General features: G+C 44.0%; 1 protein-coding gene and 1 long non-coding RNA gene across 4 annotated transcripts in view; one reads left to right on the forward strand and one right to left on the reverse strand.

Annotated features, from left to right (window-relative positions):
- LOC138763115 (zinc finger protein 271-like) overlaps positions 1 to 27,080 on the reverse strand; it is a 77,002-nt gene that overhangs the window by 25,401 nt on the left and 24,521 nt on the right. For 2 of the 3 annotated variants that reach the window (XR_011357323.1, XM_069936785.1), the window contains exon 2: positions 23,659 to 23,734. Coding sequence is in view for 1 of the 3 variants with exons in the window: in XM_069936785.1 (XP_069792886.1) it covers positions 23,659 to 23,734 (76 nt within the window). In the remaining 2 variants the exon portion in view is untranslated. Of the gene's footprint in view, positions 1 to 22,382; positions 22,899 to 23,658; positions 23,735 to 27,080 lie in introns of those variants that run through there. The other variant, XR_011357324.1, reaches the window with a different exon arrangement.
- On the forward strand, positions 7,396 to 19,633 carry LOC138763127 (uncharacterized). The gene is made up of 3 exons (XR_011357330.1): positions 7,396 to 7,460; positions 8,697 to 8,847; positions 18,979 to 19,633. It is a non-coding gene; the product is annotated as an uncharacterized lncRNA (long non-coding RNA).

The raw sequence follows: 27,080 nt of genomic DNA on the forward strand, positions 1-27,080 counted from the left end.
GCTGCGTGTGCGGGAAGGGGTGTTTTCCCCTGGGGAAGGGTCCGTTCACCTGCCGTGTGTGGGGCAATCCACCAGCCACCTGCAGCAGCAGAACATTCACTCCAGGGAGAGAATTTTTAAATGCTGTGTGTGAGAGAAGGGGTTCTCTTAATCCTCGCACCTGATAATTATCCCACACCGGATAATTGACACCAGGGAGAAACCGTTCACCTGCTCCATGTGTGGGAAAGCATTCATTCAGGCACCACCCTGCGGGCACACCAGCAGGTTCACACTGGGGAGAAAGAAACACAATAGGCTTCAGTCGCTGTGATTTTAGTTAAAAACACCAAAAAGCTGGAGAAAATGAGCTGGTCAATTCAGCATCTCTAGGAGACACAAATATATCAAAGATTGTATCTTTGTCTTTGAGAGATGCTGAATTAACCAGCTCAGTTCCTGCAGCATTTCGGTGTTTTTATCACATTGGGGAGAGACCGTTTGTCTGCTCCACATGTGGGATCGGATTCACTCAGTCCTCCACCCTGTTGAGGCACCAGAGAGTTGACACCCTGGGAGTAACCTTTCACCTGCACCCTTTGCAGGGATCGTTACTCTCAATCTTCTGGCCTACATGTATACCAGCAGGTTCACACTGGGAAGAGACTAGGTGCTTTTAAGCTGCAGCACCCGGGTAGCCCTCCTGGGACCCAGGTGTGATTAGTGGGGAAAAGGTGCCTCCTGCACCTTTTAAGCTGAGGGGGAATAGCCCCAGTAAATCGCCAGACCAGTGATTTAAGGGGGATCCCGCCCCTGTGATGACGCGGTAAGTGACGCGACACACAAACTAGTCTCCCCATCCCCCCACCATCTGTTAGTCTCTCCCCCACCACTGAGTCTTCATCCCACCTTGCGGCAGCCGACTCCTTGCCCCTTCCCCGCGGCAGCCGACTCCGCCCCTTCCCCGCGGCAGCTGATTCCTCGTCCCTTCCCTGCGGCAAGCGACCCCTTGCCCACAGTAGAGACCCCTCTCCCTTTGATCTTGGCACCCCCTGTAATGGAGGATTAAAACCATGTACTCAGATGCTTTTTGCTTATGTGGAACTGACGACACTGGGTCCACACGCAGGTCACCTTACTTTCAGAACTAGCAGATGTAATTAAACTCAGCCATGGGGACTTATCTGAAGATACACTTTGAAATGGAATTCCACCGTGAGGCCCAGGGAAAGCAGTTGTCAAATACGACACTCTGAAATTGACGTATTGGTCACAACCTGTCTTGCTCAAGAAGTTTTAATGAGTCCTTGTATCTACGAGATAAACCAGGATATCATAGCATCCTGCTCCATAATAATTAATCTTCTAAATTGTAGAATAGTATGCTCAGCTTTGATTTTGACTGACAAATGTTAGAGGGAGTGGGTGCATGATTAATTGTTTTTGGGGTATAAAAGTCTGTGGTCCTGCTGCTGAAGTTTAGACTCTCCGAGGGGTGGGAACACCCCTTGTCAAGAAGGAAGAACAGCCAGAGTCCGAGCAACGTCCCGGTCGGGGGAGGTGGAGAAGCTGCTACCAGCGCCCTGACAACCTACTACAAGTGTGCAGTTGTTGCCTCGCTTCGGCAGTTGGGACCAGTCCAAGCGTTGATAAGTATAGTTGGGAAGGGCTTGCATATTGTAGTGTGAAATCAGCTTTTGAATTAGTAATAAACATTTGTATAAACTGAACTGCTCTCGGTGTGTGTGTCTATTTTCTTTCGGTAGCTAAAACACTGTGACCAATCTAAAATGAACAAAATGAGAGGTATAAGTTTACCCAAGACAATTGGCGCTGCGAGCAGGGTTGGTCTCAAGATGTTTCGCCGAAAGAAAGAGGTGAGCCCTGAGCAGTTTTTGATTCCGGGATGGACTTCCAAAGATGATGGGTTTGGCATGCTGGCTAATACCCTGTCTTTGTTGGGACCACCCATCAGTTGGGATGAAAGGTTAGAACCCTTAAGTGTGCCTCTGGGAGAGCGGGTTGCCACTCTCCTCCGAGAAAGTAAATTTCCAAAAAAACGGGGGACGCTGACAGACGGTTTTTGGCTGCTGGCCACAGCCTTACGCCACTCCGTTCAGCGTGAAGTTGAATTAGTTCAGCAGCAGGTAAAGTCTGAACATAAGAGAAAACAACTAGAGGAGGAAGTAGAGACTCTGCGACAGCGCTGCTCGATGATGAGCGAAATTGTTAGCACCAGTCAGGATCGAGCCAAAGAATGGGAGGATAAGCATGTTCAAACAATTTGCCGTAATATTAAACTCCGGCAACAGCTCTGTGCGAATAAGGAAAAGCAAGGGGTAGAACCTGATCCACACCGTATTCGTGCCATGATAAGGAATGGCAATGATCCTGATGTAATTGATGATTGGGACGGGAATATCTGGTATGATGATAATGGTAATAATGCAGATACCCCCCGGCATGTGCCTGGCATACTCCCCTCTCCCTCCGCTGTTCAAGCCCGCCCCGTAAGGCAGCGGACTGTCCAAGCAGATGAAGGCGAGAGGGGGGATGATGTAAGTGTAGAAACTGAAGGGACCGGTGCTCCGATCTCCCAAGCGGACCCAGGGGAAGGCTCCCAAACCCCTGCTTATGCTAGGTGGGCTCCCCCCTCAACGGGATGGTCTCAGCAGCCTCCCATGTGCCAGAGTGGTAACAGGGGTCGGGAGCAGTCAACAACAATACGTGACTTTACTATAAAAGAGCTGGCCGCCATTGGAGATCGTTTTAGGCAAAAGACAGGAGAAACTTTGGCGGCCTGGCTTCTGCGGGTTTGGGAGCAAGGGGGAGGTAGCATATATCTGACCCCTGAGGAATTGTTGGGGTTAGGATCATTAACTACTGATATTCGAGTCACTGCTGAATTACGTGGCAGAAGGAGAGATGTAGACTATTTACTTGCTACTCTAGGAGAAGCCCTGTTACGGGTGTATCCGTCACCAGTAGATTGGGATCTGCATTTGCAGAACCATTGGGGCACACCAGAGGAGGGTATAGCAGTGATTCGCCAACAGGCCGTGGCCTCTGCTTTGTATGCGGGGCGCCTGAGGCTGTGGATGCATGGGGGGAGCCCTGATGAAGAATTATTCACAGCTGGAATGCATACCCGATTGGTTCGTTCAGCCCAACCTACTATACGGGGACTGGTCCTGTCTGTAACTAGTCCGCTAATTGGGCACCTCGTATCTGAGGCGGTGCACGCCCTATCTGGACTCCAAGAACTGGAGTTGGGAGGTAAAATCCACTCACGTACAACCCAGGTTAAAGCAGACAGACAGGATGAAAGGAGAGGGGCTGCTGTTAATAATGGACTGACCAGAAAAGAGCTTTTTCTAACTTTGTTAAAGTTAGGCGTACCTAAAAGTGATATTGATGGGAAACCTACTGCAGTCTTGTATGCCCTTTATAAGAGGAAGGCAGGGGAACATCATCCCCAGATGCTGGGTCCTCCCGGCCCAGCTGTGCCTTCTGCTCCCACTGCTGCTTCTATCGAGTCAGCTTCTCCTGCCCCAGTTACGCGTGATGAGGTACAACAATGGGTTAAACAGGCTCTTAAGGATAACAATAGCATGTGGTCCTGGAAACCCCCGAACCCTTCTGAAGCCTGAAGGTGTGGGCAGGATTCCCGTGTCTATTCCATCGAGACACGGCGCACACACGGGGATCCGCGGCCCTACATACCATTAACAATTCACTGGGGTGGGGGTAATGATCGCCAATACTTGGCTTTGGTTGACACCGGTGCAGAGCACTCGGTGATTCCTGGTAACCCCGACCTCTGGAACGGACCCACATTTCGAATAGAAGGAATGGGAGGGGCAATCACCCTGGCAAAGGAAATAAAAGTCCGTGCCACGGTGGGTGATGGCCCTTCCCCCATATGGTTACATGCGTTGGTAGCTGCCACTGACGAGTGTATTCTGGGTATTAATATGTTGGCCGGTACAGCCCTTAATACTAGCCAAGGGGGGTTTGCATTCGGAATTCGGACTATTACAAAAAGATTAGTGGTGGGTCAGGCCAAGTGGGATCGCGTGGTGGTGCCACCCCCCTCAAAACCTGTATGCATTCCGCAATATCGCCTCCCTGGAGGGCAGGAGGAGATTACCGCCACCATTGATGCTTTGAAAGAAGAAGGGGTAGTGAGGCCTGCAACGTCGCCCTTCAATAGCCCTGTTTGGCCGGTCCAGAAGCTGGACGGCTCCTGGAGAATGACAGTTGATTATCGTTTTTTGAAAAAAAAATGCCCCACCACTTGCTTCAGCAGTTCCGGACATTGTCACTCTTATTGAAAACATTGCTACTGGGAACTCAGGAACATGGTATGCTGTCATTGATCTCGCTAAGGCCTTCTTCAGTATTCTTATAGCTGAGGACTCACAGGATCAGTTCGCCTTTACCTGGAAGGGGCGCCAGTATACCTTCACCCACCTTCCAGTATCGCCTTCCCTCTCAATTCACCATTATATTGATGATGTGGCCTCCTGGAGCCTCTGGCAGAAACAAGAGGGTCGCCGAGTCCCACTAGGATTCTGGTCACGTACCATGCCTGAGGCTGCCACTCGTTATTCTGTTTTTGAACAACAGTTACTAGCCTGTTACTGGGCCCTGCTAGAGACTGAAAGAATGACAGGTGATGCAGATGTTCAATTGCGACCTGCACTTCCTATAATGAATTGGGTCCTGGCTAATGATGCTAATCTAAAGATCCGGCGGGCTCAGCAGTCTTCTATTGTTAAATGGAAGTGGTATATTCAGAGTCGTGCGACCAGAGGGCCTGAAGGGGTGGGCCGCATACACGAACAGGTGGCTTACCATCCTAGGTCAGGAACTCAGTTATCGGAGGAGGGGGATGGTGGCTCCAGTCAGTATGCTGAGTTGAAGGCAGTCACTTTACCACTAGATCCCCATGATCACCCTCTTCGCCTGTTTACTGATTCTTGGGCTTTGGCTAATGGACTTGTGGTATGGATGCCTGATTTGCAAAAGAACAACTGGATGATACATGACCGCCCAGTATGGGGCAAAGAGTTGTGGCAGCTGTTGTGGGATGCTTCCCACCATCGTGAGATAACCGTTTATCACGTTGATGCCCATACCAATATGGCGACTAACATGGCTCAACATAATGCAGTAGCAGATCAGCTTGCCACTATCAGCTGTGCTGATACCGTCCCCCTGGCTCGATGGGCACATGAACAGAGTGGTCATTTGGGGGAGAAGGGATCAGCTATGTGGTCCCGTACACATGCTTTATCCATCCATAAGGATGATGTCCGCATGGTCGTATGTACATGCCCAGAATGTCAGCTTGTGAAGTTCCATACCGTTCCACCTGGTCCGCATGGCCGAATAAAACGGGGTGCTCACTCAGCTGCGGTCTGGCAAATTGATTACATAGGCCCCATGCTAGACTGCATGGGTAAATATTACGTCCTAGTAATGGTTGACACCTTTTCGGGCCTGGTTTTTACTTTTCCCACCAAGACGGCTGACCAAGCTAGCACTATCCAAGGACAAAACCATTTGATTTATCGTTATGATGTTCCAGAGGAGATTCACTCTGATAATGGCTCGCACTTCTCCGGGAAAGCAATCTGTGATTGGGCAAATGACAACGGTATTTTATGGGTCCACCATATTCCTTATTACCCGCAGGCTGCCGGGTTAGTTGAACAAATGAACGGCTTACTGAAGGAACAAATTCATTTGTTAACATCACTGGGGACCCAGAAGGGATGGTGCCATGTGCTGCAGCAGGCAGTCGACAATTTGAATCATCGCCCTTTAAAAGGAGGTACACCTTTCCACCGACTTCTTCACGCTCCTGAATTACAGCCTATTCCAGAGGAATAACAGTCATTGCCCCCCATCCCCGAACTAGAGAATGTTGGACAAAAGGTATGGGTGGCACCACCAGGTAGTGGCCCTCCTGTAAAAGGGGAAATAGTGACACCTGCCCAGGGTAACACTCGGTGGGTAGCTATTGAGGGACAGGATGATTTAGTCTGTTTAAACACTGAACGCTTATGGTATCGTGAGTGACATGTGTCAGGCTTCTTTGTTCCAGGTTCTCCATTTTACACTCCTGGTGATCTGGCTTAACAGCTGCTTTGATGCCAGCAATTGGATTTGTAATGTCGAGGACGTTCCAAGGGAGTTCCCCGTGGGAAACACGGTCCGATGCATTACACCAAGGAAGTCCTCAGTCACCAGCCTCAAGTGCAGCTTATATAAATATGTTATTGTTCAGCATGTTTCAAAATCTGTTCGTGAGCTCCAGTATCTGGGTATTGTGGCCAACAAGGATAATTTGAGCCTTGGTTGGAATCCTTTCTCATGGCTAACTGCTACATTTGGGGGAGTGGGCCACAATATCCTCCGTTGGTTGCTCGCGTCATTGCTTATCTTTGTAATTGTTGTTTTGATTTCTCTTTTTTCGCTCCCTCTGTACTCAAATACTGGTTAGGCCTCGCAAATGACAGATTGTGACCAAGGGGTGGAATGTAATGGAGGATTAAAACCATGTACTCAGATGCTTTTTGCTTATGTGGAACTGACGACACTGGGTCCACACGCAGGTCACCTTACTTTCAGAACTAGCAGATGTAATTAAACTCAGCCATGGGGACTTATCTGAAGATACACTTTGAAATGGAATTCCACCGTGAGGCCCAGGGAAAGCAGTTGTCAAATACGACACTCTGAAATTGACGTATTGGTCACAACCTGTCTTGCTCAAGAAGTTTTAATGAGTCCTTGTATCTACGAGATAATCCAGGATATCATAGCATCCTGCTCCATAATAATTAATCTTCTAAATTGTAGAATAGTATGCTCAGCTTTGATTTTGACTGACAAATGTTAGAGGGAGTGGGTGCATGATTAATTGTTTTTGGGGTATAAAAGTCTGTGGTCCTGCTGCTGAAGTTTAGACTCTCCGAGGGGTGGGAACACCCCTTGTCAAGAAGGAAGAACAGCCAGAGTCCGAGCAACGTCCCGGTCGGGGGAGGTGGAGAAGCTGCTACCAGCGCCCTGACAACCTACTACAAGTGTGCAGTTGTTGCCTCGCTTCGGCAGTTGGGACCAGTCCAAGCGTTGATAAGTATAGTTGGGAAGGGCTTGCATATTGTAGTGTGAAATCAGCTTTTGAATTAGTAATAAACATTTGTATAAACTGAACTGCTCTCGGTGTGTGTGTCTATTTTCTTTCGGTAGCTAAAACACTGTGACCAATCTAAAATGAACAAAATGAGAGGTATAAGTTTACCCAAGACACCCCCCCCCCCCCCCCCCCACAGCAATGACCTCTCTCTCCCCTCCTGATCGTAGCAGGCACTTCAGGGGATTTCCTGTGACACCAGTGTGTAAATGCTTACATCACTGGAACAACCAGGTCGGCCATTTTCGGTTTCAAGCTGCAGGAGGACGTGTCCTATGTGAGTATTACTGGGTTTCCTGACTACCTCTGAGGTAGGGCAGGAACCTGGTTGAATTGGGACGACCCTGAGAATCTTTACTCTCTAGTAAGAGTGTCACATGCTCAGGGGCATATGTTTCAGGTGAAGGGGGATGTTGGAAGGTTGAGGGAGATGTTTGGGAGAACTATTTTCCCCAGAAAGCGGTGATCACCTGGAATGGGCTCCCAGATTCAGTTTGTCCTTGACAGACCCATGAATATGGAGGGAGGCAGATCACGTGCAGGCAGCAGTTTAGTTTAACTTGGATATCTTGTTCAGTACAGACACGTGGGACGAAGGGTTGATGTTTCAGAGGCCACAGATTTAAGGATTGTTGTGTTGATGGGAATTTTCCCTTTAGCTTGAGCTCCTCCCTGTCTCGCTCTCCCTACTATTATTTGGACTTCTGCCCTCTTTCCCTGATATTCTGGTGTAGGCTTCCTGCTATCTATTGCCTTCCATGAATATTGCCTGACCTGCTGAGTTGCTCCAGCATTTTGAATGTCGCTGCTGAGGTGACTGTGGTGGTGACCTCTGACCTGATGCCTGTGTGGGTGGGCTTTTGTGATGAGAACATAAACAAGCCAGGAGATGTCAGCATCTTAACTGTTCGACAAGGCTTAGCTATGCAAGTCTCCTTTGGTGTTTGAAATTGATTCAGTTTGAAACTCAACAGTGCAACCTCTGGATTTTCAGACAATTAGAGTGTGCAGATGCTGGGACACAAGTTGCATTGACATTTAAATTTAGACATACAGCACAGTAACAGGCCATTTCGGCCCATGAGTCCATGTGACCCCATTAATTCCAACCCCAGTACATTTTGAACAGTGGGAAGAAACCGGAGCCCCCAGGGAAAACCCAAGCAGATATGAGGAGAACGTGCAAACTCCTTACAGACAGTGCAGAATTTGAACCCGGGTTGCTGGCGCTGTTACAGTGTTATACTAACTGCAACACCAACTGTGCCACCAAGTCCTGGAGACACTCAGAAAGTGACGCAGCATCCATACAAAGTAAAAGCCAGTTGACATTTTAGGCTTAAGCCCTTCCCCAGGAGTGCCGAACATGAAAGAGACATCTGTATAAAAAGGTGAGGGGAAAGGGCAGGAGCACGGGATTCCAGGTGAGTCCTAGTGGGAGGGTAGAAGAGAGAGAAGCTGAGAAATGATGTGGGAGAGGGCTCAGAAGGGTATCTTTCTGATATCATTTAAGGTACAATGAACAATTTAAGGACACACAACAGCGAGAGGATGTGAAAAGCAGTCGACGATGGGACTTGGGCCCTTGGCCAGGAATGTAGATACACAGACAGTCACCCGAAGGAAAAGGAGGGAGGGGCTGGGAGAGAAGTACAGAATCACTGGTAAGTGATTGTAGGTGGATACAGGAGGGAGGGGCAGGGGGAACAGCACAGGGTCACTGGTAAGTGATTGTACGTGGATACAGGAGGGAGGGGCAGGGGGAGCAGCACAGGGTCTCTGGGAAGTGGTTGTTGGTAGATACAGGAGTGAGGGTAGAAGAAAAAGCTGAGAATTGACTGGGGAGAGGGTAGAGGGTTTCTCTCTGACAAAAGTACTTGCTGGATTTGCTGGTTGACGGACCCTTTCTGATCTGTACTTTGATAAACATTTTTTTAAAATGGCTGTAAACGGAAGATTTTGGCCTCGTTCTTGACTTCTGAGGCATGTTATCTTGTAGCCGGCCGCCAACCGTGTCAACCCCAAAGTGGTGACTGCTGACCGAGATGGGCTACGCACTGCGAAGCCGGTGATTGACTCAGCAGCACACGGCTGCAGTGCCCCACTCTGATGGGTTGGCCAGCGGCAGTACATCGGGTGGAGCTAGGGAAGCAACCACATCTGGGGATGAGAGGGGCTTACTGATAGGCCACTCCCCGGATGGTGCTGAACCACCAATCCCAGGAAGTCAATCGTAGTGCCACTGTGATTACATAATCGGGGGGGTGGGGGGGGTGTGGGGGCGGCGTATTATACTGACCGCTTGCTCTTAGAGATACTCCACCCTACTGGTAAAACGGGTGGGTGGCTTGATGATGTCAGAGATGGGTTTCTGACCCCTTTATAAGCAGAGCTGCCGTCACAATAAAGCAGTGTTGAATCCACTCCTGTTGTTTTCATCTCTTCTTTGAGCGTAACCTCTCCAGCGGCAGTAGCTGCTACAATCTCCACACCCATTCAGCTGCCTGAATGTCCTTTAAAACACTTCAACCAGTGCCTTTGCCACAGTAATGCTATAATGTAGTTGAAGGTGGACTGAAAGTTGCTCCCAAACATATATGCATACAGCTTTTAATGACATTTCAAAGTGGGACTTGTGTGTGCATATACCTATTCTCAGCCAGATTGGCAGGGAGCTGCAGAGCTTTGAACAGATTTTGACAAAAGAGGGTGTTAATAGGAGTATCAGTATAGATGTTCACAGAGATACAGCAGGGAAACCCACGAGGACATCATGGAAATCGGGCAATTCAAATGTGTTCAGGAATGTTTTCTGAATCAATATATAGAGGTACCAAATAGAGAGAGTGCAATACTGGATCTCCTATTAGGGAATGAGACAGGACAGGTGACAGAAGAATATGTATGTGTAGGGGAACATTTTAGAACAAGTGATCATAATGCCATTAGATTCAAGTTAATTACAGAGAAGGATAAATCTGGGCCTCAGGTTGAGATTCCAAATTAAAGAAAGGCCAATTTTGAGGAAATGAGAAAGGATCTAGAATGTGTGGATTGGGATGTTGTTTTCAGGCAAGTATGTATGAAGTACATGGGGGACCTTCAAAGGTGAAATTTTGAGAGTACAATGTTTGTATGTTCCTGTCAAGATCAAAGGCAAGGTTAGCAGGCATAGGGAACCTTGGGTTTTGATGAATATTCGGGATCTGGTTCAGAAGAGAGAAGTATATAACAGGTATAGGCAACATGGAACAAATTAGGTACTTGAGGAGTATAAAAATGCAAGAAAAACCTCAAGAAAGAATCAGGAAGGCTAAAAGAAGACACAAGGTTACTTTGGCAGACAATGTGAAGGAAAATCCTATAGGTTTCTGCAGGTATATTTAAGAGCAAAAGAGACAAAATTGGTCCCCTTGAAGGTCAGAGTGGTCGGCTTTGTATGGAGCCAAAAGAGATTGGGGAGATCTTAAATGGTATTTTTTCATCTGTATTTCCTTAGGAAACTGGCACAGAGACATGGGAAGTAAGGAAAACAAGAGATTAAAGAGGAGGAAGTGCTTGTTGTCTTAAATCCCCAAGGCCTGACAAGATACTCCCTTGGACCTTGAGGGAGACTAATGTATAAATTGCAGGGGCTCTGGCAAAAATATTTAAAATGTCAATAACCACAGGTGTGGTGCCGGAGTATTGGAGGGTAGCTCACATTTTCTGTTATTTAAAAAAGACTCCCAAAGTAAGCCTGGAAATTATTGGCCGGTGTTAGGTCTGCTTTGTTCATGAATGAGTGAGACAAACACCAGACTGAGTCGAAATCAGGGTTCTTTGTTCTTTATTACCGGATTGTAACACTTGCAACTAACCATGTTAGTCGGAGAATGCATTCTGCCGTTATCAGCAAAATGGTGATTTTTTATACCCTTGGATACGTGCTTAGAACATCATCATATCATTACTTGTCCAATGACTAAAACTGTTGCTATCCTTTCCCTGCTAGCTTCCTGCCTCTCAATCCATCAATGTCTCTCTTATCTTGTAAGTACAAGGATGCATTCACATCTTGTTACAGCCCTGCCCAGGGTAACTCCTTACACATTCCCATCTCATGATGTTTTACCTTACACCGGTGAGCCTGACATCAGTAATAGTTAAATTATTGAAAGGTATTCTAAGAAATCAGATATACAATTATTTGGATAGCCAGAAACTGATAAGGGATAGTCAGCATAGCTTTGTGTATGGTAAGTTGTGTTTAACCAAGCTTACAGTTTTGAGGTTACCAGGAAAGCTAATGAAGGAAAGACTATAGATGTTGTCATCATGGCTTTAGTAAGGCCTTTGACAAGGTCTCATGAATATGGCTGGATAGGAGATGGATGATTGCTTCTCAGTCTCGAGGCCTGTGACTAGTGGTGTGCCTCAGGGATCAGTACTGGGACCATTATTGTTTGTCATCCATAATCAGTGATCTGGATGATAATGTGGTAAATTGGATCAGCAGGTTTGCAAATGACATTAAGATTGGAGGTGTTGTGGACAGCAGAGAAAGTTTTTAAAGCTTCCAGATAGATCTGGACCAGTTGGAACAATGGGCTGAAAAATGGCAGATGGAATTTACTGCAGATAAGTGTGAGGTGTTCCATTTTGGAAGGACAAACCAAGAAAGGACATGTACGGTAAATGCTAGGGCACTGGGGAGTGTGGTAGAGGAAAGGAATTTGGGAATACAGGTCATTCTCTGAAAGTAGCTTCACAGGTGCTTAAGTTTGTAAAGAGAGCTTTTGGCATATTGGTTTTCATAAAGCAAAGTACTGAGTGTAGGAGTTGTGATGTCATTGGTGAAGATAAATTTGGAGTATTGTGTGCAGTTCTGGTCACTTAACTACAGGAAAGAGATCAATAAGAAAGAAAGAGTGCAGAGAAGATTGACTAGGACGTTCCCCAGACTTCAGGAACTGCGTTACAGGGAATGTTTAAACAGGTTAGGACTTTATTCCCTGGAGCAAAGAAGAATGAGGGGAGATTTGATAGAAATTTAAAATTATGAGGGAGATAGACAGAGTAAAAGTAGATAGGGTTTTTTCACTGAGGGTAGGTGAACTACAAACCAGAGGAAATGGGTTGAGGGTGAAAGGGGAAAAGTTCAGGGGGAACACGAGAAGGAACTTCTTCACAGAAAGTGGGAGTGTGTAATGAGCTGGCAACTGAAGTGGTGAATGTGGGCTCAATTTTAACATTTAAGAAGAATTTCAAGAGAAAGGCTAATTTTGAGGAGATGAGAATGGATTTGGAAGGTGCAGACTGGGATAAATTGTTTTATGGGAAGGATGTAGAAGGAAACTGGAGGGCATTCAAAGGTGAAATTTTAAGGGTACAGAGATGGTATGTTCCTGTAAGGCTGAAAGTTAGGTTAAAAGTTTTAGGGAGCCTTGGTTTTCAAGGGTTATTGGAAATATGGTTCAGAAAAAGGTGTACAAAAAGGTGTGACAGCTTGAAGTAAATGAGGTGTTGGAGGAATAAAGAATATAAAAGGAATCTTAAGAAGGAAATTAGAAAGGCTAAGAGGAGATATGTCGAGTAACATGAAAATACGGGTTTCAACAGATATATTAGGAACAAAAAGATAGTGAGGGATAAAATTGGTCCCCTAGAGGATGAGAGTGGACGGCTATGTGTGGAGCCAAAAGAGATGGGGGAGATTTTGAAGTTTTTTTTCTTCAATATTTACAAAGGAGAAGGATATTGATCTGTGAAAAACAAGGGAAATAAGTAGGGAAGTTATGGAAACGATGATAATTAAAGAAGAGGCTTTTAAGGAAAGTAAAAGTAGGTAAGTCTCCAGGTCCTGCCTGTCAAAATATTCTCTAGGGCCTTGAAGGTTAGTGTAGAAATAGTAGGGGCTTTGATGGAGATATTTAAAATGTCATTAGTAACAGGAATGGAGGGTAACTCATGTAGTTCCATTGTTTAAAAAAGGTACTAGGAGTAAATCTAGTAATTATAGACCTGTAAGTTTGATGTTAGTGGTGGGTAAGTTCTTAGAGATGCTATATATAAATACTTGGATAGGCAGGGTTTAATTAGAAACAGTCAAAATGGATTTGTGAAGGGAACATCATGTTTGACAAACTTTGTCGAATTTTTTGAGGAGGTTACTAGGAAAGTTGATGAGGGTAAGGCAGTGGATGCTGTATATAAGGATCCTCAGGGTAGGTTAAAGTAAACACGAGGGGGGGATTTCTTTACTCAGAGAGTGGAGGGTTGTGGAACAAGCTTCCAGATGAATTGACGGAGGCAGACTCGATATTAGCATTTAAGGTGAAGTTGGAATATGGATGGGAAAGGAATGGAGGGTTACGGGTTGAGTGTAGGTCAGTGGGGTTAGGTGGGAGAAAGTGTTCAACATGGACTAGAAAGGCCAAGTTGGCCTGTTTCTATGCTGTAATTGCTACATAGTTATATAGTACATGGATAGGAGAGGAATGGAGATGTATGGACTGGGTATAGGTCAGTGGGACTAGGCAAAATAAATGGTTTGGCACAGACTAGAAAGACCAAAGGTGCCTGTTTCTGTGCTGCAATGTTCTTTGGTTCCTTACCACTGAGTCTACATGCAAGTTCACTTTCAGGGAGTCTTGCATGAAAACTCCCAAGACCCTCTACACCTCTGATTTCTAGAAGTCCACGGCTTTATTCCTTCCACCAAAGTGCATGACCATATACTTCTCTACGCTGCACTCCACCATTTCCTTGCCCAATCTTCCAACCTCTCTAACCCCCTTCGTAGACTTTCACAACACTACCCACCTCTCCTCCCATCTTTGTATCATCCATAAAGGAAAACCTCTTCAGGATGGGGATTCCTCGACAAGACTTTGCAGTGGAGCAGCTGAATGGAGTTAAACAGGAAAGTCTGCAAATGTGGTTGAGAGGAGGGGATTACAGAGGGGGAACAGTAAGAGGAGCTCTCGCAAAACTTCCTTCAAAGAGAGACTTGTATATTAATTCTTGAGAATGTAGTCACGGTCAACAGTTTTCCCCTCTTATTCACTGATGAGAACAGCAATGGGAAAGAACTGGTCATGGAGTTTGTTAATATTGGCCAATACCAAAGAGTCTGGAGGGACCACATTGTGAAGAGAGTATTGCATTCATTTCTGGTAGCCTCATTACAGGAGGGATGTAGATGCTTTGGGTGAAATGGCTGGGGTGGCTCAGTTAGCGCAGTGATTAGCGCAATGCTGTTACAGCACCAGTGATTGGGACTGGGGTTTGAATCCTGCACTGTCTATAAGGAGCTTGTATGTTGTTCCTGTGTCTGTGTGAGTTTTCCCTGGGGACTCCGGTTTCCTCCCACCATTCAAAACATACCGGAGGTTGTAGGTCAATTAGGTGGGATGAGTTCATGGGCTGAAAGTGCTCGTTATCGTACTGTTTGTCTAACAAAAAGATTTTTAACCTACAAGCCCTGTACATTTTTGAAAGGCAGGAGAAAACCACAGCACCCAGAGGAAACCCAGGCAGACACAGGGAGAACATACAAACTCCTTACAGTGTCGGATTTGTACACACGTTGTTGACACTATAATAGCATTGCACTAGCCGCTAAGCTAACTGTGTCGCCGATCGGGATGAAGTCTTTCACAGGAATCTTTTAGCATGTCTTTGGATATTTTGAAGACGAATTGGGAAAACCAAGAATGATTCAAAGGATGCGGGCCTTCTATTTGTCTGTGTAAAAGTTGGTAGTTCACCCAAGAACAGAGCAAGTTGCAGTGAGCTATCTAAATAGAGAGAAAAGCAGAAGAAAACCTTGCTTGCAAGTTAATTCAGATACTTGATTAAATGTTCTTTCAGGCTTAAATTTGACTTATTTTTGGAAAATAAAGCAGATGCTAGAAATCAAATCAGAACAAAAGCAGGAAAGAGTTTACATTTTAGTTCTGAAATTAATCAAAAAGGACAGAACCTGAAATCCCAGTATTATGAGCTCCCGTTTTAGTAAAATGGGTTTATCACTGTAAGGAATAGTTTAGATAGGAGAGACTGAATGTCTGTTCCAGAAATTGATACATTTGCAAAGACATTGCAAGGGAGAACTATTCTGTCTGCGAAAGAGAAAACAGCTTTATGAAGCAGCTCTTGTAGCCAGCCATTTCTGTGGAATTCAAGCAAAGCATGCTCTATGAACAGCTGGGCCTTTTTTGGTGGATTGACCTGAGCCAGGAGGATCTCTTAGGAAGCAAAGTGCTTCATGTTGAATGCGACTAACAGTGAAGTTTCTTGGAGAGACCGGAACCAGAGTCTTGGAAGTTTTGTGGAGGCCACACAGTTTGATTCTTCCCTTCAGAAGGACCAACAATGTTATGACCACAGCTCATGTGGATGGTATGATGAATCTATGTCATGCTGTCAATCTTTCGCTGTGCTTAGTCTGCTCTCCTGACATTGGACGTTTATTATTTCTATCACTATAGACACTCCCCTTGGATATAACTGTGTATGTGCCCATTATCATTCATTATTGTATTACTAAGTTTCTACTAATAAAAGCCATGATTTCTGGTTAACTACACAGCCTTTAGTTTCTTCATTTACTGGCACTTCAATTTTATTAGTAGAAATAGATGCAGCACTCAAGCCAGAGCAGCTGATGATCGACCAGTCTGCCCCGAGGGCCAGAGGAATCTTCAATCACTGGATTACTTGTTTCGATTACTACATGGCTTGAAACAACGTGGTCAATGAGAGGATACAGTGGGGCCACCTGAATTCTTTACTGGGAGAGATCCTTTTGCTGTAACTCGAAGAGCTGCGACTCTGGCTGTAGCCCGGGAACAACTGACCGCTTACTATGCAGAATGTGGTACTTGCCCGACACCAGTTGCTGACTAGGTGCCAGAAACCTAGGGAAAGTGAGGCTTCCTTTGCAATGGTTCTCGACTCGTTGGCAAACGAATACGATGTCAAGGCAGTCAATGTGGAACAACACTGCAAGGCTTTGAAGCTGGATACTTTTGTCAACGGAATCGACTCCAGTTACATCCGTCAGAAGCTATTAGAAACAGAGCCTCTGACCTATGGCCAAGCAGTCATGCTAGCCAAAACACTGAGAAGTGCTATGCGGCCCAGTGAAATACTGGAAACTGAAAAGGAAACACCCAGGAGTGCTGGAACCCCAAGGAACATGAAGGGACAAACACCTGGCAAATGTTACTTCTGTAATAAGAGCTGGCACCCCAGACAAAAGTGTCCGGCTCGATTTGCTACTTGAAGCTACCGTGGGAAACATGGCCATTTTGCGAAAATATGTAGGGCGAAAAATACTCCCACTGATAAGAAGAAGAAAAGCACCAAGAAAACTCATCCTAGAACTGCTGGAATGGAAGACGACTATGAAGAGGGGGGGATCTTCAGACGAGCCCGCTGAATCGACTTCAAGTGACGTCGAGGTGAGATCAACACAAAGTTCCCCTGTGACGGCTCAATTGACTGTAAAGCTTGGGGGTTGTTACGGACTGGAATGGTCGACTTTGAAGGGGGAGGTGAATGGTGAGACTGTCAATTGCTTAATAGACTCCGGCAGCACTGACAGCTTCATTCAAGAAAAGGTTGCTAAAGCCTTAAATTTGCGGAGATATCCAGTGAACCGATGGATATCGATGGCTTGTAGCGAACTTAAAAAGACTATATGCGACAAGTGTAAGGTTACTCTTGAACTTGCAGGGACATTGTCTTGCTGATGTTTGGCTTTTTGTAATACCTGATCTCTGCACTCCCGTGTTACTGGGGTTGGATATTTAATCTCAGATGAAAAATGTAGTGTTAAATATCAATGGTCCTCTATCCACACTTACAATCCCCCGCACTGGTTACTGCGATCTGTCCACATTAAAGATCAAAGCTCCCTCCCTGTTCTGCAATCAATCTCCCGAGTGTCGACCGATTGCCTCTAAAAGTTGTTCTTACAGCAAAAAGGACTGTGAGTTTATTAAGGCTGAGACTCAGAGACTACTTAAAGAGGGGGTGGGGAGGGGGGGGGTGATTGAACCCAACAGGAGTCTGTGGCGAGCCCAGGTGGTAGTGGTGAAAAATCACACTAAGAAATGTCTCTGGCTATTGACTACAGCCAAACAATTAACCGTTATACTAATTTGGACACCTACCCACTACCTCGCATTAATGAAATGGTTAATCAGATAGCACAATATAGAGTGTACTCGACTATCAACCTTAAGGCAGCCTACCACCAAATTCCCATTAAAAAATGTGAACGACCCTATACGGCGTTCGAGGCTGATGGGGGACTATACCAGTTTAGGAAGGTACTTTTTGGAGTCACTAATGGTGTCAGTGTTTCAGAGGGAGATGGATAAAATCATTAGCCCATATGAGTTACAGGGTACATTCCCCTATCTGGATAATGTCACTATCTGTGGTAAGACCCAGACCAAACATGATGACAACCTAAAAGAAATTCCTAGCAACGGCCAAAGAACTCAACCTTGCATTTAACGAGGGTAATATGTTTTCAATTCAACAGAACTACCCATTCTGGGCTACATTGTTCACGAGGGTGAAACCGCCCCGATCCTGAAAGAATGGCACAAAAGCCCTTAAGAGGTGCATGGGATTCTTTTCCTACTACTGCAAATGGGTTTGTGACTATGCTATGAAAGCACGCCTCCTGTTTGACACAAAATCTTTCCCTCTCTCTCCAGCAGCTCTGAAAGCTTTTGAGAGAATTAAAACTTATATTGCCAAAGCTGCCCTCTCGTCCATCGACGAAGATGTCCCGTTCCAAGTGGAAACTGATGCCTCAGATTGTGCTTTAGCAGGAACCCTTAATCAAAAGGGCAGACCTGGCATTTTTCTCCTGCACGCTACACAGATCTGAACTTAAACACCTGGCCATTGAAAAAGATGCCCAGGCTATCAAAGTAGCTGTTCACTACTGGAGACACTTTCTAGCTGGAAGAAAATTCACCCTGATCACTGATCAGAAATCTGTAGCTTACACGTTTGATACTAAACACAAAAGTAAAATTAAAAATGACAAGATGGCACAATTATGACATCCTCTACAGACCTGGCAAGTTAAATGATCCCTCCGACACATTGTCACGAGCTGCTGCCGGTGCTCAGCTTGAAGGACTAAAGGAGATCCATAGCAGATTGTGCCACCCGGGGGGGGGGGGGGGTCACAAGATTCTTCCACTATATAAGGGCTAACAATCTTCCTTACTCCCTCGAAGAAGTGAGAAAGCTGACTAGAAACTGTCCTGTTTGTGTGGAATACAAACCGCAGTATTTTAAAGCTCCGGGGGCCACTCTCATCAAAGCGACCTGACCTTTTGAAAGGATCAGTTTAGATTTTAAAGGGCCGTTACCTTCTAACAACAAAAATGTGTTTATCCTTACTGTAATCGATGAATATTCAAGGTTTTCCTTCGCAATACCCTGCCCTGATGTCTCAACGACATCTGTCATTAAGGCACTTGACAGAATCTTCAATATTTTTGGTTTTCCCAGCTACATTCATACAGACAGGGGCTCAGCATTCAAGAGCGCAGAGCTGTGCCAAGCTCTGTTATGCAAGGAGATTGCCACCACCATGAGCTACAACCCCCAGGGCAATGGGCAGGTCGAAAGGACTACTGCCACAGCCTGGAAGACTGTCAACCTTGCGTTAAAGACATATGCTTACCCTGTTACTTGGTAGCAGGACATGCTGTTTGGTCCCTATTATGTACAGCAACAAATCAAACACTTCATGAACGTATGTTTACTTTTCCTAGGAAATCAAGGACTGTGATGGACTGGCCAGCCTGTCTATCTGAGCCTGGAACCATGCTGCTGAAGAGACACACTCAGACGTGCAAAAAAGACCCTCTAGTCCAGCCAGTTCAACTACTGCACATTAATCCCAATTATGCCCACATTAAATTTCCAGACAGGACCACGGACACAGTGCCTCTAAGAGACCTAGCCCCGCCTGCCTCACCCCTTCCGCACGCCCCCACTCAGAGTGATCCTGAGAGATTGGACGCACCACCCCAGCCTGTGACCCCTAGTAAGCATTCAGATGGCCATGCTGAGGCCCCACAGCCTCACGCAGGTGATTCTGGAGCGGGTCCAGAAGTCCTGCCATCTCACACTGCAGACCATGGAACTGTATCAACACTGCCAGTTCCCAAGGTTGTCACTTCTGCAAAACCATCACTTACTCCGACAAGGAGGTCTTCTTGCATTCGAAAACAGCCCGAGAGGCTCCACGATTCATAAACATCTCATTATATTCTGATTGCACTGATAGTTGCTAGCCTTGTTTTGGCTATGTCAGTAAATTCTCAATGCCATTTATTTGTCTGTTTTATGTTATGCTTACAGTAGAATTGCTTGTTCGCTTCATTGTTACCTTAGAAGCTGTTCTTTTAACATTAACCCAACTTCTGCCGGGGGGGGGGGGGGGGGGGGGCGGGTGGGTAAGACTGTGATGAATCTGTGTCATGCTGTCAGTCTTTCGCTGTGCTTAGTCTGCTCTCCTGACATTGGACATTTATTACCTCTATCACTAAAGACACTCCCCTTGGGTATAACTGTGTATGCGCCCATTATCATTCATTATTGTATTATTAAGTTTTTACTAATAAAAGCCATGATTTCTGGTTAACTGCACACCCTTCGGTTTCTTCATTTACTGGCACTTCAGGTGGACATTTCTTCAAAGGCATCCTGAAACTCAAGGAGCCTTGGAGAGATTTCTTTCGACACTCAAGAACATGATGAGGACCTATTGCTGTGATAATGAGAAGGATTGGGATGAGGGTGTCCATTTGCAGTAAGAGTCTATACAGCAGTGGTTCTCAACCTTTTTCTTTCCACTCACATACCACTTTATGCTTAAGGTGGTATGTGGGTGGAAAGAAAAAGTTTGAAAACCACTGTTTTAATCGTACCTAATTGACTCGTTATATGCACAGTTTCATAACTCCAAAGGAAATGGGCCAATCACAATTTTTCTCAAGCAAAATATTTCAGTAACATTTGGGTCTGGAGCAGTGATTCTCAACCTTCCTTTTCCACCCACATACCACTTTAAACAATCCCTTATTAATCACAGAGCATTGATGGCATAGGGATTACTTAAAGTGGTATGTGAGTGGAAAGAAAAAGGTTGAGAACCACTGCTATATAGGAATTATTAGGCTTCAGACCTTTTGAGCTGGTGCTTGGACATCAAGTTAGAGGACCTTAAATGTTGTTGAAAGAACAATGGGTGAATGACAATGTGCAGTTAAATTTATTGGATTATGATTGTAAGTTCAGGGAGCGGTTGCAGAAAGTCTGGAAATTGACAAGAGCATTTGAAGGTGGCTCAAGGAAAGATGAAAGCCTGGTAAGATAGGAAAGTTGGAGTGAGGAATTTTAAGAAGGGAGATAAAGTGTTAATTCTTTTCCCAACAAACTCTAATCCACTTAGATTTTCGGAACCATATATAATAGAATTAAAGATTAATGAAGTCAATTATGTGGTTAAAACACCTGATCGGAGAAGCAAAACAAAATTGTCACATAAATATGTTAAAGCCATATTTTAAGAATTCAGGTGTTATTAAGGAACATCCTTCCCCAAAGGTAATGGTTGTTGACAAGATTAAGGAATCTATGGATCATGAGACAGTACAAGATGACTCTTGTGAGGGTCACTTTAAACAAAATATTGTTCCAGTTCAGCTGTCTAATTCAACCATTTTCCAGATTATGGATGATAAGTTAGATCATCTGCAGATCCAGCAAAAGGAACAATTGAAAAAGCTACTTTTAAATTTGTTTCCAGATGTGCCTCAAAGAACATCGGTGATTTGTCATGATGTGGATGTAGGAGAAGCTCATCACATAAAACAACACCCCTATCAAATAAACATTAAACATAGATCAGGAGGTGGAATACATGTTGGAAAATTATATTATTAAACTTTGAACTCAAAATGGAGTTTTCCTCGTGTTCTGGTACCTAAAACAGATGAAACTGTTAGGTTCTATACAGATTACAGAAAAGTTGATGCAAACCAAAACAGATGCTTATCCCATTCCTAGAACTGATGATTGTATTGATAAAATTGGGAAAGCTAAAATTCTTACTAAGGTGGATCTGCTGAAGGGTTACTGGTGCACGCCACTAACTGAAAGAGGAAGGGATATTTCCGCAGTTGTGACACCATCAGGCATGAAAAATGTCCCAGCGATGTTCCAAAGGATGATAAATTCTGTAATCCAAATTTTAAAACGTCTAGATGCTGATATTGATGACTTGGTCACAAAAAGTAACACATGGGAAGAACATCTGACCGAATTGGAGAAATTGTTTGCAAGATTATCAAACCCAACTCTCAATTTAGCTAAAAGTGAATTTGGACATGCTATTGTGACATATACTTAGGACATGTAGTTGGTCAGGGCAAAGTTGCACCTATTTAAGCGAAAGTGCAGGTGATTTCTGAATTCCCTGTTCCCAATGGCAAGAAAGCAGTGAGAAGGTTTTAAGGGATTACAGGATATTATAGGAAGTTTCCCAAGAATTTTGCAAAATTTCTCTTCCTTTAACCAATCTTCTAAAGAAGGGCAAGAAATTTGTGTGGACAAAATCTTGTCAGAGAGCTTTAGAAAACTTAAAGGAGATATTGTGCCATAACCCTGTTTTAAAGTCTGATTTGAACAAACCTTTTTGCATTAGCTGTGGATGCGAGTGAAGAGGCTGTAGGAGCAGTCTTATTGCAAAAGAATGATTGTGATGGTATTGATTATCAGTGGCTTACTTTTCCAAGAAACTCAATGAACATCAAAAAAATTATTCTACCAGAGAGAAAGAACTATTTCCCCTTGAAATAGCTTTGCAGCACTTTGATGTTTATATCTGTACAGCTCAGGAATCATAATCCCTTGGTGTTCTTAAGCAAGATGGAAAAACAAAAATCAAAGATTATTAAACTTGAGTTTAATTCTGCAAGAATATAATTTAATGTAACTTGTATTAAAGGGAAAGATAATGTAATTGCTGATTGCCTTTCCAGATGTTAAGTTTACAATGTTTCGCAGCAAAATGAAACTTATTAGTTGTTTACGCTTCTAAAATAATGTTTTTTTTGTTATATTTTTAACAATAATGAAGGTATTATTTAATGTTGTAGATTGTAGTTAAAAATGTTGCTCTTAACGCTCAAAATGTTCTTTATTGGGGGAGCTCCCATTTTAGTAAAATGGGATTATTACTGTAAGGGATTATATTGACAGGAAGGACTGAATGGTCACATTTACATAAGAACAAGTCACAGCCCTGTGATAATTCGATACATTGGAAGAACTGAGGAAAGGATCATCACAGTCTGTACCAGAATTCCAGACATTTGCAAAGAAATTGTGATTTTTGCAAGGAGAGAACCATTCTGACTGCTGAAGAGAACACAGCCTTTTGAAGAGGCTCTTGTAGCCAGCCATTTCTGTGGAATGCTCTGTGAACGACTGGGCCTTTTTGGTGGATTGACCTGTGCCAGGAGGATCTTTGGGGAAACAAAGTGCTTCATGTTGATTGTGACTAGCATTGGAAGTCACTTGGAGAGGCTGCTTCATTTTAAGTGTGACTAGCAGTGAAGTTACTTGGAGAGACCGGTGCCAGGGTCTTGGAAGCTTCGTGGAGGCTGCACAGTTCAAGTCTTATCTACAAAAGGACCAGGAGTGTTATGACCACAGCTCATGTGGATGGTCATTTCTTCAAAGGCAATGCAAGAAGAATTTGTGAGTCTGTAGCAGAGACAACAGTCTTCCCATCAGTTCAACATTAATTATGGGCATCAAATTTCAAAGGCCTACACTTAAACACTGAATTTGAAAGACTGAATTTTGAAGTAACTTTCTAGATTTTGGCCTGGATGGTTTGGGTACATCACACACACATACACTAGACGCCTGCACATAGCTGCATAGATTTAGTGTTAAGGATAGTTTAAGAATTAAGACTATAGCTTAAGAGTAAGAAATAAAATTAGTGGTTTAAAATTAAACACTGGTTCATTGTCTATTGCTGCTTGTTACACGCAGTTTGTAACAATGAGACATTAGGGTTCGGGTTCAAGAGACTTGCAAATTCTAGAATCTGAAGTAAAATCCAATCTACTGGAGGAAGTCAATGGCTTGAGGGGTTTTATTGGAAGGAAAAGAATTGTAAATATATGGAGCACAACCCGTTAGACCAGTGGTTCTCAACCTTTTTCCCCCCACTCACAAACCACTGTGCCTTTCTAAGCACAGAGCACCTATGGCATCCTGTGTAAGGGATTACTCCAAGTGGTGTGTGAATGGAAAGATAAGAGTAGAGAACCACTGCCTTGGACATTGCCTAAATGTTTCAGTGTTTTCTGCTTTTATTATATAATTATTATTTGTGCTTTGTGTCAATTGCAATTATAGCTGTTACTTACCAGGGTTTGGATCCCGTCAAGATCTGCAGAGCCGAACGGGCACACTTCACTTGTTCACCTTCCTGGACTCCGTCTACTGAGCAACAGAAAAAGAAAGCGATGGTCACAGCCGGATCAATGGCCATCTTCATTATCCACAATCCCCCACACAGCTGGAACCATTGTCCGTGCCAGTGTCGGGAAAAATGCATGCTTGTTGCCCACAATGCATCACAAGATTGACGATGCAAAGTAGAAATTCCCTGGAGGTCATGGGTGAGGAACATGGGGTAGGAAGGGTCTACAAAGTGGCCCGCAGCTTCACATCCACCCTGTGGTGCCAAGAGACTGTTAAACTGGCCTTGGTCTCCGTGCTGATGGAAGTTGATCCCGTGTGCTGTCTTCCTACCTCCCGCGTGCACTGCTCATGCCTCTGAGTTCTGTCCAGCATCAGCATCTGGTCTTGGAGCATGTTCCCTGGTCTTCTTCAGGAGCTCTTGGATGTCCGGAGGGTCCCAGTGCTGTCTGACGTGTATGCTTCACGGAGCATGTCTGAGGGTTTCTAGGACCCCCATGAGCGTTGTATGATACATGGCGATAAACAGTGCCAGAAGCAAGAGTTTCTTCTCTCTACACTGCAGTTCAACCAGACATAAAAACATTTCTCCAGACCACGATACACATACACAAATACACACTCATACACACAATGGACTCATACATACACAAGACACACACTCATACACACAGACTCATACATACACAAGACACACACTCATACACACAATAGACTCATAAAACACAAGATACACTCATACACACAATAGACTCATACATACACAAGACACACGCTCATACACACAATAGACTCATACATACACAAGACACATACACACAATAGACTCATACATACACAAGACACACACTCATACACACAATGGACTCATACATACACAAGACACACTCATACACACAGACTCATACATACACAAGACACACACTCATACACACAATAGACTCATACATACACAAGACACACGCTCATACACACAATAGACTCATACATACACAAGACACACACTCATACACACAATAGACTCATACATACACAAGACCCACACTCACACACAAGTCATACATACACAAGACACACACTCATACACACAATAGACTCATACATACACAAGACACACTCATACACACACAAGACTCATACATACACAAGACACACTCATACACACACAAGACACACTCATACATACACAAGACACACACTCATACACACAATAGACTCTGGATTTTTTGGTATATTTTCTGTAATTTTATTTAATATTTGGTTTAGATCTTCCCAAAATTTTTCTACTTTCTCACATATCCAGATTGCATGAATTGTTATTCCCATTTCTTTTTTACATCGAAAACATCTGTCAGATACTGTTGGGTCCCATTTATTTAACTTTTGAGGTGTAATGTATAGCATGTGTATCCAGTTATATTGTATCATACGTAACCTCGTATTTATTGTATTTCTCATCGTTCCAGAACATAACTTCTCCCATGTTTCCTTTTTTATCTTTATATTTAAATCTTGTTCCCATTTTTGTTTAGTTTTACCATTTGTTTCCTCATTCTCCTTTTCTTGCAGTTTAATATACATATTTGTTATAAATCTTTTGATTATCATTGTATCTGTAATCACATATTCAAAGTTACTTCCCTCTGGTTACCTCAGACTGCTTCCTAATTTGTCCTTCAAGTAGGATCTCAATTGGTAATATGCCAGCACTGTATCTTGAGTTATAGTGTATTTATCTTTCATTTGTTCAAAGGATAATAATCTATTTCCTGAAAAACAATTTTCTATTCTTTTGATCCCTTTTTTCTCCCATTCTCTAAAGGAAAGGTTATCTATTGTAAAAGGGAGTAACTTGTTTTGCGTCAATATTAGTTAATTGATAATTTGTTTTATTTCTTTCTACATGAATCTTCTTCCAAATATTGAGATGATGTAATACTGGAGAACTCCTACGTTGTACCAATTTTTCATCCCATTTATATAATATGTGTTCAGGTATCTTTTCCCCTATTTTATCTAATTCTAATCTAGTCCAATCTGGATTCACTCCTTTTCTTTATGAGAAACCGAAGGTTACAAGACACCGTTCACCAATCTCACAGCATGTGGGAAGAAGCTATTTCCCAGCCTGGGTGTGATTTTGATAAAAGTAAAAACACACTGAAATGCTGCATGAACTTTTAGCCAGTCTTTTCAGCATCAATCTACGTTGATTCTCCTGTAAAAATGGTCGCACCTTGGACCCAGAGAGACCTGAGGGGTAGAGAGACAGGGTACCCTGAAAAGTGGTAACTCAGGTGTTCAAGGTGATGATGAAGGTGCTTAGCATTGGGCAGAACACCAGGTTCCTTGGAGTTCACTTTAACTAGTGAACTATCTTATTGTGGACTTTCAACATCTCCTCATTTGTCAGGCACAACAGCACCTGCATTTCCTGAGAAGACTGAAGTGGGGAAAGCTAACAACGAGCAGTGGGTAAAGCTAGCAGCCACCATTATGTCAATCTTCTACAGGAGCTCTATTGAGAGCGTCCTGGTCGAATGTATCACAGTGTGGCATGGCTGTGCAATGGAGCAGAGAAATGGATCAGAGGTCAATTCACAGGACTATAAAAGTGACAATCACTGACCTGCTCACACTAACAATCCGAGACACTCATTTGTAAATATGGATAATGAATGAATCTAGGACAAGAAGGGACAGTCTTAGAATTTGAAAGTACCCATTTAAAACAGACGAGGAGAAATTTATTTAACCAGAGGTATGTAGATTTGTGAAATTCATTGCCACATACAGCTGTGGAGGCCAGATCATTGGGGGAGTTTAAGTGTATCTAATTAATAAGGTATTGAGGGATATGGGGAAAATACCAGAATTTGGAACTAGATGTGAGAATAATTTAGATCAGGGTGGATTTGCAAAGCAGACTTGATGGGCCAAATGGCCTACTTTATTCCTTTTTCTTGTGATTTGTTCAAAATATTTATTTATTTGTATAGATGAAATACTTGGCCTGAATGTGTGTTATGTCTGGTTGTATGTCTGCGTGTTTTGCGCTGAGGACCAGAGAAAGCTCTCATCAGGTTGTCGTACAATCAGATAACAATCCCTGGAAAAAAAGCCAAGACACTAGACACTTCTGGAGTGTGGAGCTAAACACCATCTGCTGAATGGTCAACATTTTGAGCCTAACCACTTTATTGAGTCTAGATGAGGGTTTCTGGGCTGAAACATTCATAATTATTTTTCTCCCACTGATGACGCCTGAACCATTGAGTTGCTTCAGCTGCCAGCATCTTTGACCCACTTCCATCAGGTAGAAGATGAAAGAGCATCAAAATCAGGGCTGCCAGACTGGGAAATAGGT

The sequence above is a fragment of the Narcine bancroftii genome, chromosome 5 (genome assembly GCF_036971445.1).
Source record: "Narcine bancroftii isolate sNarBan1 chromosome 5, sNarBan1.hap1, whole genome shotgun sequence".
Lineage (NCBI taxonomy): Eukaryota > Metazoa > Chordata > Chondrichthyes > Torpediniformes > Narcinidae > Narcine > Narcine bancroftii.